Here is a 16773-nt window from a genome sequence, read left to right on the forward strand (position 1 = left end):
CCTGTTTTAGGTTGTGTCTGGACACTCTTCAGATTACGCAGGGCTCGACATGAAACCTGGTTCCATTAATCTCAGCAGTCAACTTGGGTACATTTTTGAGGGGCCAAAAAATCCATTTGGGGGCCTTTTTCTTTTTTTTCTGAAAAATGCTAATTTTTTCATATTTTGCCAGTCTGGGGGGTATTTTGTTCCTTTTTACTTTTTTTAAATTTTATTTTCAATGTGTATTTTTTTCAAATGCATGTTTCTTGAACTGATTTATATTTTTATTCTTTCATATGTTTTGAACAAATATTTTTGGTTTAATTTTCCATTGAATAAAACCTTTTTAGATTTTTTTTTTTTTTTTTTTTTTTTTTCCCATATTACAGCCTTGACATATTTCAGTTTTTAATATGTCAAGTTACTCATAAGTATACTTGTCATTTCAGTCAGACAAATTTAGGGCTCGATTGAAAAACTGTATGAAAAAGAAAGGCAAGAAAACAAGACAAAATTTTAATTTTATATTGCATATTAAATATAAATACTACAAAAGTAGATACATCTGGTACGAGCAGATGAGAGTTCTTCGCCATCACTAAGCAGGGGTCTCAACCAGAGTTCTTCACCATCACTCAGCAGGGGACCGCAGCCAGATTTCTTCGCCATCACTCGGCAGGGGACCGCAGCCAGAGTTCTTCGCCATCACTCAGCAGGGGACCCCAGCCAGAGTTCTTCGCCCTCACTCGGCAGGGGACCGCAGCCAGAGTTCTTCGCCCTCACTCGGCAGGGGACCGCAGCCAGAGTTCTTCGCCCTCACTCGGCAGGGGACCGCAGCCAGAGTTCTTCGCCCTCACTCGGCAGGGGACCGCAGCCAGAGTTCTTCGCCCTCACTCGGCAGGGGACCGCAGCCAGAGTTCTTCGCCCTCACTCGGCAGGGGACCGCAGCCAGAGTTCTTCGCCCTCACTCGGCAGGGGACCGCAGCCAGAGTTCTTCGCCCTCACTCGGCAGGGGACCGCAGCCAGAGTTCTTCGCCCTCACTCGGCAGGGGACCGCAGCCAGAGTTCTTCGCCCTCACTCGGCAGGGGACCGCAGCCAGAGTTCTTCGCCCTCACTCGGCAGGGGACCGCAGCCAGAGTTCTTCGCCCTCACTCGGCAGGGGACCGCAGCCAGAGTTCTTCGCCCTCACTCGGCAGGGGACCGCAGCCAGAGTTCTTCGCCATCACTCGGCAGGGGACCGCAGCCAGAGTTCTTCGCCATCACTCGGCAAGGGACCGCAGCCAGAGTTCTTCGCCATTACTCAGCAGGGGACACAGTTTCATACACCAGGGGGCACAACCAGAATCCTCAGCAGTCCTCAAAAAGAAATGCCCAGGTTGTTTGCCAGGATACCAGAGACAGCAGCAGGCACACAACACCTGTGGAGCAGAAATGTATTGCAGCGTAGTTAAAATCCACATTAGCTTTTAATATATAAATCAGTACTTAATACTGTATTATAACAGACAAACCTTTTAAGATTAAGGAAATGGTACTCACCAACAGTTCTCTACTACTCATGGCAGAGGCACAATCACCAGAGTCCTTGGACATCACTTTGCAGGGGCAAGACACCCAAATCCTTCAGTGGTATTTGGCAGGGGCATGACCACCACCAGTCCTTCAGCAGCACTTTGCAGGGGCATGGCCACCACCTGAATCCTTCAGCAGAACTTTACAGGGGCATGACTACCACCCGAATCCTTCAGCAGCACTGCAACATGACCACCAGAGTCCTTCAGCATAGCTCTGCAGGGGCAGTTATCACCAGGGTCTTTCAGCGGAACTTTGCAAGGGTACGACCACCACCAGGGTCCCTCAGCGGAACGTTGTAGTGGCACAACCACCACCAGGGTCCTCCAGCAGAACTTTGAAGGGGCACAACCACCATCAGAGTCCTTCAGCGGCATTTGGCAGGGGTATGACCACCACCAGAGTCCTTAGGAATAACTCAGTAGGGATACAACCATGACCAGAGTCACCAGGCATCACCCAGTAGACGTATGATGACTGGCAGAGTCCTTGGGCTTCACTTGAGTACGAAGACCATCACAGTCCTCAGGCATTACTCAGCAGGGGTACAACCACCACTAGAGTCCTCAGGCATCACTCTTGCTGGGGTATGACCACCACTAGAGTTCTCAGGCATCACAAGGCAGGGGCAGGGCCAGTTAATCACTCCTTAAGATTATGACTGCATGGGCATGATGACCACAGTTCTCCGGCAGGGGCAACTATAGTTCACTCCTTAAGATTATGACTGCATGGGCATGATGACCACAGTTCTCCGGCAGGGGCAACTATAGTTCATTATCGCTCAACAGGGGAAATGGCAGAGTTCGTGAGGATGGCAGGGTTAGCAGCCGGCACACACAACACCTATGGAGCATAAGTGTTTTTACATCTGTCCACTTTTTATACAAATAAATATCAGTTATAAACAGCTTAATCAAATATCAATTATAAATATAAGAAATAAACCTCGTAAGGATAAGAGCATTCACCATCAGTTCTCAGCAGCACTTGGCAGAGGCACAACCACTTAGCAGGAGCAGGTTCTTTGCCACGACGGCAGGGTTAACACCGGCACAAAAACCTATGGAGCTTCAGTGTAGTGGTTCAAATCCATGCTCTGCAGTGGCGGCACCACACGGCAGGAGAATGACCAGAGTAGTACCCCAGGATAGCAGGGTCAGCATCCAGCACACAAAACTTATGGGGCAGAAATTTAGTTTAAGTCCATGTTGTCTTTAAATACTGTTTAAACAACTTTAACAGTAACAACGTCATATGGTCCTATGCTAGTAAGCTTGGTAAAGGCATCATATCTAGTTTCGACTACGGTTGTTCACACATGACATTTCTACACGCCACAGTAGGTCCTAATACAGGTAAATACAAATAAATGATAAAAGTCTGATATGAAGCCTCCTTAATATAATAATCTGATATACATATTATTGCAATTAAATTCATTACGTATATTTCACCCAAGTCCTTGGCATAAAAGAATGCCAAGACTACAATTTCCACAACTCTTTCGTGACCATAGTATTTATTCTAACATTGCCTATAATATCATCTGTCCATCTTGAATTCAGAGTTGTATAATATATTAACACAAGAATATGGTGCTAGTCATGAAATGCCGTGGAAAGAGTAGAGAACCATGGCACTATTTCACTGCTTTCAACCAATACAGTATCAAGTAAACTGCAGAAAGACCAAAATCTAGGCCAAGTTAGAGTAAAAGAGGCACAGTACTGTATCACCACGGACTATCAACCATGCACGGTGCTATAGGCTATGACACTGCAGGGGGCGGGGCTATGGGTTATGACACTGCAGGGGGGGCTATGGGCTGTGACACCGCGGGGGGGGACTATGGGCTATCACACCGCAGGGGGGGACTATGGGCTGTCACACCGCAGGGGGGGGGGAGCGATGGGCTATCACACTGCAAGGGGGGGGTTATGGCCTATCTCACTGCAAAGAGGGGGGTTATGGCCTATCACACTGCAAAGGGGGATTATGGCCTATCACACTGCAGGGGGGGGGAGACCACGGTCTATCACACTGCAGGGGGGGGAGACCACGGTCTATCACACTGCAAAGGGGGGGATTATGGCCTATCACACTGCAAAGGGGGGGATTATGGCCTATCACACTGCAAAGGGGGGGATTATGGCCTATCACACTGCAAAGGGGGGGATTATGGCCTATCACACTGCAGGGGGGAGACCACGGTCTATCACACTGCAGGGGGGAGACCACGGTCTATCACACTGCAGGGGGGGGACCACGGCCTATCACACTGCAGGGGAGACCACGGTCTATCACACTGCAGGGGGGGGAGCCCACGGGCTATCACACTGCAGGGGGGGGAGACCACGGTCTATCACACTGCAGGGGGGGGAGACCACGGTCTATCACACTGCAGGGGGGAGACCACGGTCTATCACACTGCAGGGGGGAGACCACGGTCTATCACACTGCAGGGGGGGGACCACGGCCTATCACTCTGCGAGGGGGGGACCACGGCCGATCACACTGCAGGGGGGAGACCACGGTCTATCACACTGCAGGGGAGACCACGGTCTATCACACTGCAGGGGGGGGGAGACCACGGTCTATCACACTGCAGGGGGGGGAGACCACGGTCTATCACACTGCAGGGGGGGGGAGACCACGGTCTATCACACTGCAGGGGGGGGGAGACCACGGTCTATCACACTGCAGGGGGGAGACCACGGTCTATCACACTGCAGGGGGGGGACCACGGCCTATCACTCTGCGAGGGGGGGACCACGGCCTATCACACTGCAGGGGAGGGCACGATGGGCTATCACACTGCAGGGAGGGCACGATGGGCTATCACACTGCAGGGAGGGCACGATGGGCTATCACACTGCAGGGAGGGCACGATGGGCTATCACACTGCAGGGAGGGCACGATGGGCTATCACACTGCAGGGAGGGCACGATGGGCTATCACACTGCAGGGAGGGCACGATGGGCTATCACACTGCAGGGAGGGCACGATGGGCTATCACACTGCAGGGAGGGCACGATGGGCTATCACACTGCAGGGAGGGCACGATGGGCTATCACACTGCAGGGAGGGCACGATGGGCTATCACACTGCAGGGAGGGCACGATGGGCTATCACACTGCAGGGAGGGCACGATGGGCTATCACACTGCAGGGAGGGCACGATGGGCTATCACACTGCAGGGAGGGCACGATGGGCTATCACACTGCAGGGAGGGCACGATGGGCTATCACACTGCAGGGAGGGCACGATGGGCTATCACACTGCAGGGAGGGCACGATGGGCTATCACACTGCAGGGAGGGCACGATGGGCTATCACACTGCAGGGAGGGCACGATGGGCTATCACACTGCAGGGAGGGCACGATGGGCTATCACACTGCAGGGAGGGCACGATGGGCTATCACACTGCAGGGAGGGCACGATGGGCTATCACACTGCAGGGAGGGCACGATGGGCTATCACACTGCAGGGAGGGCACGATGGGCTATCACACTGCAGGGAGGGCACGATGGGCTATCACACTGCAGGGAGGGCACGATGGGCTATCACACTGCAGGGAGGGCACGATGGGCTATCACACTGCAGGGAGGGCACGATGGGCTATCACACTGCAGGGAGGGCACGATGGGCTATCACACTGCAGGGAGGGCACGATGGGCTATCACACTGCAGGGAGGGCACGATGGGCTATCACACTGCAGGGAGGGCACGATGGGCTATCACACTGCAGGGAGGGCACGATGGGCTATCACACTGCAGGGAGGGCACGATGGGCTATCACACTGCAGGGAGGGCACGATGGGCTATCACACTGCAGGGAGGGCACGATGGGCTATCACACTGCAGGGAGGGCACGATGGGCTATCACACTGCAGGGAGGGCACGATGGGCTATCACACTGCAGGGAGGGCACGATGGGCTATCACACTGCAGGGAGGGCACGATGGGCTATCACACTGCAGGGAGGGCACGATGGGCTATCACACTGCAGGGAGGGCACGATGGGCTATCACACTGCAGGGAGGGCACGATGGGCTATCACACTGCAGGGAGGGCACGATGGGCTATCACACTGCAGGGAGGGCACGATGGGCTATCACACTGCAGGGAGGGCACGATGGGCTATCACACTGCAGGGAGGGCACGATGGGCTATCACACTGCAGGGAGGGCACGATGGGCTATCACACTGCAGGGAGGGCACGATGGGCTATCACACTGCAGGGAGGGCACGATGGGCTATCACACTGCAGGGAGGGCACGATGGGCTATCACACTGCAGGGAGGGCACGATGGGCTATCACACTGCAGGGAGGGCACGATGGGCTATCACACTGCAGGGAGGGCACGATGGGCTATCACACTGCAGGGAGGGCACGATGGGCTATCACACTGCAGGGAGGGCACGATGGGCTATCACACTGCAGGGAGGGCACGATGGGCTATCACACTGCAGGGAGGGCACGATGGGCTATCACACTGCAGGGAGGGCACGATGGGCTATCACACTGCAGGGAGGGCACGATGGGCTATCACACTGCAGGGAGGGCACGATGGGCTATCACACTGCAGGGAGGGCACGATGGGCTATCACACTGCAGGGAGGGCACGATGGGCTATCACACTGCAAGGGGGGGCACGATGGGCTATCACACTGCAAGGGGGGGCACGATGGGCTATCACACTACAGGGGGGGTGACCATGGGCTTTCACACCAACGGGGGGGGGGACTATGGGCTTTCACACCAACGGGGGGGGGGACTATGGGCTATCACACCATGAGGGGACTATAGACTATCACACCATGGAGGGACTATGGGTTGTCACCATAGGGGGACTAAATGCTGTCACATTATGGGGGGACTATGGACTATCACACCATGGGGGGGACTCTGGCTACCACACTGCCGTGGGGGGAGGGGGACTCGGGGCTAGCACAGTGCTGGGGGGGAGGGGGACTCGGGGCTAGCACACTGCCGGGAGGGGGAGGGGGACTCGGGGCTAGCACACTGCCGGGAGGGGGAGGGGGACTCGGGGCTAGCACACTGCCGGGAGGGGGAGGGGGACTCGGGGCTAGCACACTGCCGGGGGGGAGGGGGACTCGGGGCTAGCACACTGCCGGGGGGGAGGGGGACTCGGGGCTAGCACACTGCCGGGGGGGAGGGGGACTCGGGGCTAGCACACTGCCGGGGGGGGGAGGGGGACTCGGGGCTAGCACACTGCCGGGGGGGGGAGGGGGACTCGGGGCTAGCACACTGCCGTAGGAGGGGGGGGACTCGGGGCTAGCACACTGCCGTAGGAGGGGGGGACACGGGGCTAGCACACTGCCGCAGGGGGGGGGACGCGGGGCTAGCACACTGCCGTAGGAGGGGGGACTCGGGGCTAGCACACTGCCGTAGGAGGGGGACTCGGGGCTAGCACACTGCCGTAGGAGGGGGGACTCGGGGCTAGCACACTGCCGTAGGAGGGGGGACTCGGGGCTAGCACACTGCCGTAGGAGGGGGGACTCGGGGCTAGCACACTGCCGTAGGAGGGGGGACTCGGGGCCAGCACACTGCCGTAGGAGGGGGACTCGGGGCCAGCACACTGCCGTAGGGGGGACTCGGGGCCAGCACACTGCCGTAGGGGGGGGGGACTCGGGGCCAGCACACTGCCGTAGGGGGGGGGGACTCGGGGCCAGCACACAGCCGTAGGGGTGGGGGACACGGGGCCAGAACAAAGCCGTAGGGGGGACTCGGGGCCAGCACACTGCCGTAGGGGGGGGGGACTCGGGGCAAGCACACTGCCGGAGGGGGGGGACACGGGGCTGGCACACAGCCGCAGGGGGGGGGACACGGGGCTGGCACACAGCCGCATGGGGGGGGACTCGGGGCTGGCACACTGCCGAAGGGGGGGACTCGGGGCTGGCACACTGCCGCAGGGGGGACTCGGGGCTGGCACACTGCCGCAGGGGGACTCGGGGCTGGCACACTGCCGCAGGGGGGGGGACTCGGGGCTGGCACACTGCCGCAGGGGGGGGACTCGGGGCTGGCACACTGCCGCAGGGGGGGGGACTCGGGGCTGGCACACTGCCGAAGGGGGGGGGACTCGAGGCTGGCACACTGCCGTAGGGGGGGGGGGACTCGGGGCTGGCACACTGCCGTAGGGGGGGCACACGGGGCTGGAACACTGCCGTAGGGGGGGGACGCGGGGCTGGCACACTGCCGGAGGGGGGACTCGGGGCTGGCACACTGCCGTAGGGGGGACTCGGGGCTGGCACACTGCCGTAGGGGGGGGACTCGGGGCTGGCACACACCCGTAGGGGGGACTCGGGGCTGGCACACTGCCGTAGGGGGGACTCGGGGCTGGCACACTGCCGTAGGGGGGACTCGGGGCTGGCACACTGCCGTAGGGGGGACTCGGGGCTAGCACACTGCCGTAGGGGGGACTCGGGGCTCGCCCACTGCCGTAGGGGGGGACTCGGGGCTAGCACACTGCCGTAGGGGGGGACTCGGGGCCAGCACACTGCCGTAGGGGGGGGGGAATCGGGGAAAGCACACTGCCGCAGGGGGGACTCGGGGCTAGCACACTGCCGGAGGGGGGGACTCGGGGCGAGCACACTGCCGTAGGGGGGGGGGGACTCGGGGCCAGCACACCTGCCGTAGGGGGGACTCGGGGCTAGCACACTGCCGTAGGGGGGACTCGGGGCCAGCACACCGCCGTAGGGGGGACTCGGGGCCAGCACACTGCCGTAGGGGGGGGGGACTCGGGGCCAGCACACTGCCGTAGGGGGGGGGGACTCGGGGCCAGCACACTGCCGTAGGGGGGGGGGACTCGGGGCTAGCACACTGCCGTAGGAGGGGGGGGACTCGGGGCTAGCACACTGCCGTAGGGGGGGACTCGGGGCTAGCACACTGCCGTAGGGGGGACTCGGGGCTAGCACACTGCCGTAGGGGGGGACTCGGGGCTAGCACACTGCCGTAGGGGGGACTCGGGGCTAGCTCACTGCCGTAGGGGGGACTCGGGGCTAGCTCACTGCCGTAGGGGGGACTCGGGGCTAGCTCACTGCCGTAGGGGGGGACTCGGGGCCTGGCACACTGCCGTAGGGGGGGGACTCGGGGCTAGCACACTGCCGTAGGGGGGGGAATCGGGGCTAACACACTGCCGTATGGGGGGGAATAGGGGCTAGCACACTGCCGTAGGGGGGGAGACTCGGGGCAAGCACACTGCCGTAGGGGGGGCCACTCGGGGCTAGCACACTGCCGTAGGGGGGGGAAAAGGGGCAAGCACACTGCCGTAGGGGGGGGACTCGGGGCTAGCACACTGCCGTAGGGGGGGGGACTCGGGGCTAGCACACTGCCGTAGGGGGGGGACTCGGGGCTAGCACACTGCCGTTCGGGGGGGGACTCGGGGCTAGCACACTGCCGTAGGGTGGGGGAGTAGGGGCTTGCACACTGCCGGAGGGGGGACTCGGGGCTAGCACACTGCCGTAGGGGGGACTCGGGGCTAGCACACTGCCGTAGGAGGGGGGGACTCGGGGCTAGCACACTGCCGTAGGAGGGGGGGGACTCGGGGCTAGCACACTGCCGTAGGAGGGGGGGGGACTCGGGGCTAGCACACTGCCGTAGGAGGGGGGGGACTCGGGGCTAGCACACTGCCGGAGGCGGGGGGGAGTCGGGGCCAGCACACGGCCGTAGGGGGGACTCGGGGCTAGCACACTGCCGTAGGAGGGGGGACTCGGGGCCAGCACACTGCCGTAGGGGGGACTCGGGGCCAGCACACTGCCGTAGGGGGGGGACTCGGGGCCAGCACACTGCCGTAGGGGGGACTCGGGGCTAGCACACTGCCGTAGGGGGGGACTCGGGGCTAGCACACTGCCGTAGGAGGGGGGGGACTCGGGGCTAGCACACTGCCGTAGGAGGGGGGGGACTCGGGGCTAGCACACTGCCGTAGGAGGGGGGGGACTCGGGGCTAGCACACTGCCGTAGGAGGGGGGGGACTCGGGGCTAGCACACTGCCGTAGGGGGACTCGGGGCTAGCACACTGCCGGAGGGGGGACTCGGGGCTAGCACACTGCCGTAGGGGGGACTCGGGGCTAGCACACTGCCGTAGGGGGGGGACTCGGGGCTAGCACACTGCCGTAGGGGGGACTCGGGGCCTAGCACACTGCCGTAGGGGGGGGGACTCGGGGCTATCACACTGCCGGGGTGGGGGACTCTGGGCTATCACACTGCCGGGGTGGGGGACTCTGGGCTATCACACTGCCGGGGTGGGGGACTCTGGGCTATCACACTGCCGGGGTGGGGGACTCTGGGCTATCACACTGCCGGGGTGGGGGACTCTGGGCTATCACACTGCCGGGGTGGGGGACTCTGGGCTATAACACTGCCGGGGTGGGGGACTCTGGGCTATCACACTGCCGGGGTGGGGGACTCTGGGCTATCACACTGCCGGGGTGGGGGACTCTGGGCTATCACACTGCCGGGGTGGGGGACTCTGGGCTATCACACTGCCGGGGTGGGGGACTCTGGGCTATCACACTGCCGGCGATGGGTACTCTGGGCTATCACACTGCCGGGGTGGGGGACTCTGGGCTATGACACTGCCGGGGTGGGGGACTCTGGGCTATCACACTGCCGGGGTGGGGGACTCTGGGCGATCACACTGCCGGGGTGGGTACTCCGGGCTATCACACTGCCGGGGTGGGGGACTCTGGGCTATCACACTGCCGGGGTGGGGGACTCTGGGCTATCACACTGCCGGGGTGGGGGACTCTGGGCTATCACACTGCCGGGGTGGGGGACTCTGGGCTATCACACTGCCGGGGTGGGGGACTCTGGGCTATCACACTGCCGGGGTGGGGGACTCTGGGCTATCACACTGCCGGGGTGGGGGACTCTGGGCTATCACACTGCCGGGGTGGGGGACTCTGGGCTATCACACTGCCGGGGTGGGGGGACTCTGGGCTATCACACTGCCGGGGTGGGGGACTCTGGGCTATCACACTGCCGGGGTGGGGGACTCTGGGCTATCACACTGCCGGGGTGGGGGACTCTGGGCTATCACACTGCCGGGGTGGGGGACTCTGGGCTATCACACTGCCGGGGTGGGGGACTCTGGGCTATCACACTGCCGGGGTGGGGGACTCTGGGCTATCACACTGCCGGGGTGGGGGACTCTGGGCTATCACACTGCCGGGGTGGGGGACTCTGGGCTATCACACTGCCGGGGTGGGGGACTCTGGGCTATCACACTGCCGGGGTGGGGGACTCTGGGCCATCACACTGCCGGGGTGGGGGACTCTGGGCTATCACACTGCCGGGGTGGGGGACTCTGGGCTATCACACTGCCGGGGTGGGGGACTCTGGGCTATCACACTGCCGGGGTGGGGGACTCTGGGCTATCACACTGCCGGGGTGGGGGACTCTGGGCTATCACACTGCCGGAGGGGGGACTCTGGGCTATCACACTGCCGGAGGGGGGACTCTGGGCTATCACACTGCCGGAGGGGGGACTCTGGGCTATCACACTGCCGGAGGGGGGACTCTGGGCTATCACACTGCCGGAGGGGGGACTCTGGGCTATCACACTGCCGGAGGGGGGACTCTGGGCTATCACACTGCCGGAGGTGGACTCTGGGCTATCACACTGCCGGAGGGGGGACTCTGGGCTATCACACTGCCGGAGGGGACTCTGGGCTATCACACTGCCGGAGGGGGGACTCTGGGCTATCACACTGCCGGAGGGGGGACTCTGGGCTATCACACTGCCGGAGGGGGACTCTGGGCTATCACACTGCCGGAGGGGGACTCTGGGCTATCACACTGCCGGAGGGGGACTCTGGGCTATCACACTGCCGGAGGGGGGACTCTGGGCTATCACACTGCCGGAGGGGGGACTCTGGGCTATCACACTGCCGGAGGGGGGACTCTGGGCTATCACACTGCCGGAGGGGGGACTCTGGGCTATCACACTGCCGGAGGGGGGACTCTGGGCTATCACACTGCCGGAGGGGGGACTCTGGGCTATCACACTGCCGGAGGGGGACTCTGGGCTCACTGCCGGAGTGGGGACCTGGGCACACTGCCGGAGGGGGGACTCTGGGCTATCACACTGCCGGAGGGGGGACTCTGGGCTATCACACTGCCGGAGGGGGGACTCTGGGCTATCACACTGCCGGAGGGGGGACTCTGGGCTATCACACTGCCGGGGGGGGGGCTATGGGCTATCAACCACGTGGCTATGGGCTATCAACCAATGGGCTATGGGCTATCAACCACGGGGCTATGGACTATCAACCACGGGGCTATGGACTATCAACCACGGGGCTATGGACTATCAACCAATGGGCTATGGACTATCAACCAATGGGCTATGGGCTATCAATCATTAGGCTATGGACTATCAACCACGGGGCTATGGGCTATGAACCACGGTGTCATTGGCTATCAACCACGGGGCCATGGGCTATCAACCACGGGGCCATGGGCTATCAACCACGGGGCTATGGACTGTCAACCAAGGTGGGACTCTCACCGTCAAGGGGACTATTAGCGGGACTATCACTACGGGGACTACAAAGATTGTCACGAAGGGCTGTAAGTGGCGGTATCAGTAAAAAATGGGAGAAATGGAATTCCCCCGAGCTAAGCCCTGTATTGGACTATATAGCCCCACTAGGGTTACAGGAGGGAGCTACCCCTCCCGGCACGGCAGCCCGGGCGAGGCTCGAACTTGCAATCCCCCGATCACAAGTCCAGCGCGCTACCACTGTGCTACCGCGCCCCCCGGCGGTATCAGTAAGAAAGCGTACATAAACTACTTGCTTTTTCACTAAAGATCATTGGACCAATCTCACTTATTAAGTCCTGCTTGCGAAAGTTCTAATAGCTTTCGTTACGAGCATGAAACGAGTCTACTTGCTTCCTTGTCAAATCAAACCTCTAATGTCACCATACATGCTATCAAATGCACACAATATTAACGTGCAAATACCTAAAAAATACTTGGGACATAGTGTATAAGAGCAAAACATCACTACGTACCGTGAGGAGGAGGAGTAGCCTGGATGTGGTAGCCCCTGTGGTAGTCCCAGCAATCCGGCCAACATCTGAACTACAATGATACCCTCTTGAGATGACCTTGCCCTCATCTCCTATGAACCGCTGCGTCATCGCCACGTTTGCCCAGACACACAACTGTATCGGCAACTGTATCGTTTATTGTGGTCAACTCTGCCTCGATATCCAAAGAGGAGGGGTCGTATGTTCATGTCTAGTATGGAAAATGAATCTCTAAGGCAGAGGAGCTACGAAGCCACCACCACTCAACTGTATCATCTGCTTCGGAATCTCAACACTAGAGGTCGTATGTCGTATGCTAAAGACTAGTATGAAAAGTGATCGCTAGTGAAGAGGTGCTAAGAAGCCCTCTATGCCAGTTAGAATATGGTCCTTAGTTTTAATAATACAGATAATACAGTAGCCAGTCAGAAGACAACAAAAATCCTCCAACTAAAAAAAAAAAAAACTATTTAGAAAAAAGAACTTAAGTTTGTCACAGTAAAAGGGTTAATCGAGGGGAGACTAAGCTACACACACACACACACACACACACACACACACACACACACACACACACACACACACACACACACACACAAAACCATTGGTCTATCTTAAATGCTGTTGGAACCAGATTACTAGAACATGATGCTGGTTACGAAGAGGTGCTGTGGAATGGATTTAGAACCGTAACCACTGCCCTTTTCTCACAATGAGTTACACGGAACAATATGGAGAGAGAGAGAGAGAGAGAGAGAGAGAGAGAGAGAGAGAGAGAGAGAGAGATTCCCGGCTAGGAGCGTAAAAAACATTTGTATACTCGTGTGTAATGTGTGGGTATGTATCCCGTATATTCATGACAATATTGGGCAACCTTTGTTCAGTTTTCCTCAATATTTATGGAGTAAATATGGCACATATGGAGCTCCTTGAGCACGTATATCCACCACACACAATGTTTATACATACAGACACCCCAGCTCCTTGAAGTCTGAGTATTGATAAATGTGGCTTGCTCTATTGTTTTTATTAATTGCAATATATTTCACAGGTTATATAAGTGACTGGGGCCTGCTAAATATGTACACAAATTGTCCCATAAACATTTCACGCTCTCTGATTGTATTTCTTAGTTCTATTAAGGGATATTTATCGTATAGCACACCTAGATAAGTCACTATAACTTAGTTGCCATTATTTTCCTTTGTATCATGGGCATTACGTTTATTATTATCAATTTGTATTTTTTTTTTTTTTTTAATCGCATGAGCCTTAGGGATATTTTCTATCTTAGCTGTCCATATCACTAATTAAGACATTCTCATTGGCTGAGGTTGTTTATATTGCTCCGGTCAAACGACTGTCTTCACTTTATCGGAACCCACCTGTAACACCTGCCTGTTCGAAAAGTCAATCCGAGAGTGAAGAAAATCATCTAGTGGCAAAAATACAATGCGATAGTAGGTCACTGTATTTACGGAAGTAATTAGGAAGAAATAAGGCAAAGACGAATGCTAAAACACCACAAGAATAAGCTATTGATTTATTTCCATTTGAAGAAGAAAAAAGAAATTCACGAAAGATTTATGAAACATTATCATTTTAAAGGTCATTTACGGAGATGAATTGATGTACGAAGTAGGCTACTTCGTTCACCACCAAGCATATACATCACTAGAAATACTGTACTGAAACAGTACACCTCAGCATATCCAAAAACTTCATAATAATATACCATAACTGTCTATGAAGTAGTGTCTGGGAGAAAAAAAAATAAAGCTGCCACGATGTCTCGCTGTTATTTCTTCTGTGACTTTTGCTTTCCTTTTACTCTCTCTCTCTCTCTCTCTCTCTCTCGTCTGGGCAGGTAGACAATATTGTAAGGTACATAAATGAAAAGTATAATAGGTGTGCCCAGTGTTGCAAAATGGTGTAGCTTAGTGTTTTGCAACAGAGTAGTGTATCTCCGGGCGAGCCATCTCAGTGTGTGTGTACTTTGCTATTGTGACATCAGACAAGCGACAGAGGGTTTGGAATGCAAGTTGCTGGGTACAGCCATGAGAACAAAAAATGGCCAGTAATCCTTCATTAGCATTGTGTCGTCTTCCATATCTCTCATTCCTCCCCAGAGACAGAGAGTATCTTTTTTTTTTTTTTTTTTTTTTTTCCACACTCTTCCGCTGTGTGCTTCATAGTGCTAGCTTATAAATTATTATAACAGCTCATGTAACACCTTTCACTGTCACAGTCACAAGAGAAACGTTGGAAAATTTTTTACTCATGGTTGAAGTACACGACTAATTTAAAAACAAAAAATAATCTGTACCACCATTCACTTGGCACAGTGACAGAAGATATAACATTACCCGACCCTACATGGAACTCAGATGAAAGCTAAAGAGGAAATTCCAAGGACTTTTCATCATATTCTTGAGCTTTTTTACCGTCGCGATAAGTGGCGAGGGGCTGCAGGAGGGCTTGGGGCGGGAGGAATGGTGTGGAGGGCGTGTGGCGGAAGGAGTGACTCAGAGGCAGAACCCACCGTCGATTGTGAAGACGTTGCCGGTGTGGTAGGACGACTGCAAGACAGGGATGGATCAGAACCAGTAGATTTGTGGATATCGACTGCACGAGGATTATTGAGGTGAAAAAAGAGGAAGTGTATGTAAAGGATATAAAAAAAAGAGAAGTTACATATATCACAGATGATGGTCATTAAGGTACCAAAGGAGGAAGAAAAAATATATATACAAATTTTAAAAAATGAATATTTAGCAGATATATACTCCTCCTCCTTCTCCTCCTCCCCCTCCTCCTCCTCCTCCTCCTCACCATCATCATCATCATCATCATCATGATCTTCAATACTCATATATCCCATCAAAAAATAATGAGCTGGCAGAATTCGGAAAAAGCAAGCAGGAAAGCAAGACACAGCAGTACAGTTGTCAGGAGGGATCCCCGTGGAACTATAAAATCTCTGCTTCCCCCTTAAAGACCGATAAACTAGAAAGCATTCAGAGAGCACATACCCCTGCCAACGCTAATGTAATTCATCCCACGTCGTTGGCAGGGACAGCTAACTCTACAGTCTTTGTCTGACCTGTTATGCAGTCTCAGAGCAGACACCTTCGCCGAAACCAATTATATTTTATTTATTTATTCCTGCATCTGGATCCGAATCCACCTCAAAATCTAATCAACTCTTCCTTGACCCAGTGCCCACCTATCCACCATAATTCACTGAAATTAGATAACAACTTTTTGAGAGCTCTTGTAGACAGACAGACAAACACACGCGTGAATATATAGCTTCCATCAACTTCGCTGTAGGAAGTAAAAATGCAGGTCACCTATTTTCCTTAGATGGGTTTCGCGCAGAGCATTTAAAGTCTATGATCTCAGACGTAAGGCAAAGAAACAACACAAGCAAAACAAAAGACCCACCTCATCCAACACCAGGTAAATAATCTCACACAAACAAATGAATCAATAATACCTACCTCATCGACGTAATGAGTAATAGAACACACACACACACACACACACACACACACACACGACCCACCTCATCGGACGCCAGGTACACACACAGATTGGCCACCTCCCCGGGGTAGGCCAGTCGACCGATCATCTTCTCCTCCATGTACTTCACGTGGTCCTGCGGCGATGACAAGGTGAAATAAGTCTATCTATCTATTTACCTATTGCCAAATGCCTTAATCCCGTAAGGGGTGGCCACAAACAAATCGCCTCCATGTCGCCCTGTCTCCCGCCATTTCACTGCCCTGCTCCCAGCTCACATTCCCGCTCTCATATACCTCTCCACTCCATCCCTCCATCTCATCCGTGGAATATGTAAAAACAGTTATATAAATTTATCAATTTTTCTTACGAGCAAAATTAATACTAATGTTAAATAAATAGAAGCAGTTATATAATTTTCTCCTTTTTTCTTATATGCAAAATGAATGTAAAATAAACAAAAGGAATTTTCTGTCTTTCTCCTTTTTGTTGTGTAAAATGAAATCTTTCCCCTTTCCGCTGTCTATACCCCTTCAGTCTGCTGACGTCTTTTCTTCCGGTTTATTCCTGTGTCTTTCAATTTTATTCGGTTTAAGGAAGGTCTGTCGTGCTGAAGTAATTAATGAATGGG

General features: G+C 55.9%; 1 protein-coding gene across 1 annotated transcript in view; it reads right to left on the minus strand.

Moving 5' to 3' along the window:
* Window positions 1-15142: 15142 nt before the first annotated feature.
* Window positions 15143-16773, minus strand: part of LOC145401074 (dehydrogenase/reductase SDR family member 6-like) — a 6457-nt gene continuing 4826 nt past the window's right edge. The window contains exons 7-8 of the mRNA XM_080273446.1: window positions 16186-16278; window positions 15143-15196 (exon numbers count right to left, since the gene is read on the minus strand). Coding sequence (XP_080129572.1) covers window positions 15143-15196; window positions 16186-16278 — 147 coding nt within the window. The remainder of the gene's footprint in view (window positions 15197-16185; window positions 16279-16773) is intronic.

The sequence above is a fragment of the Coenobita brevimanus genome, chromosome 54 (genome assembly GCF_032717465.1).
Source record: "Coenobita brevimanus isolate Jiangsu-jjx chromosome 54, ASM3271746v2, whole genome shotgun sequence".
NCBI classification, from domain to species: domain Eukaryota; kingdom Metazoa; phylum Arthropoda; class Malacostraca; order Decapoda; family Coenobitidae; genus Coenobita; species Coenobita brevimanus.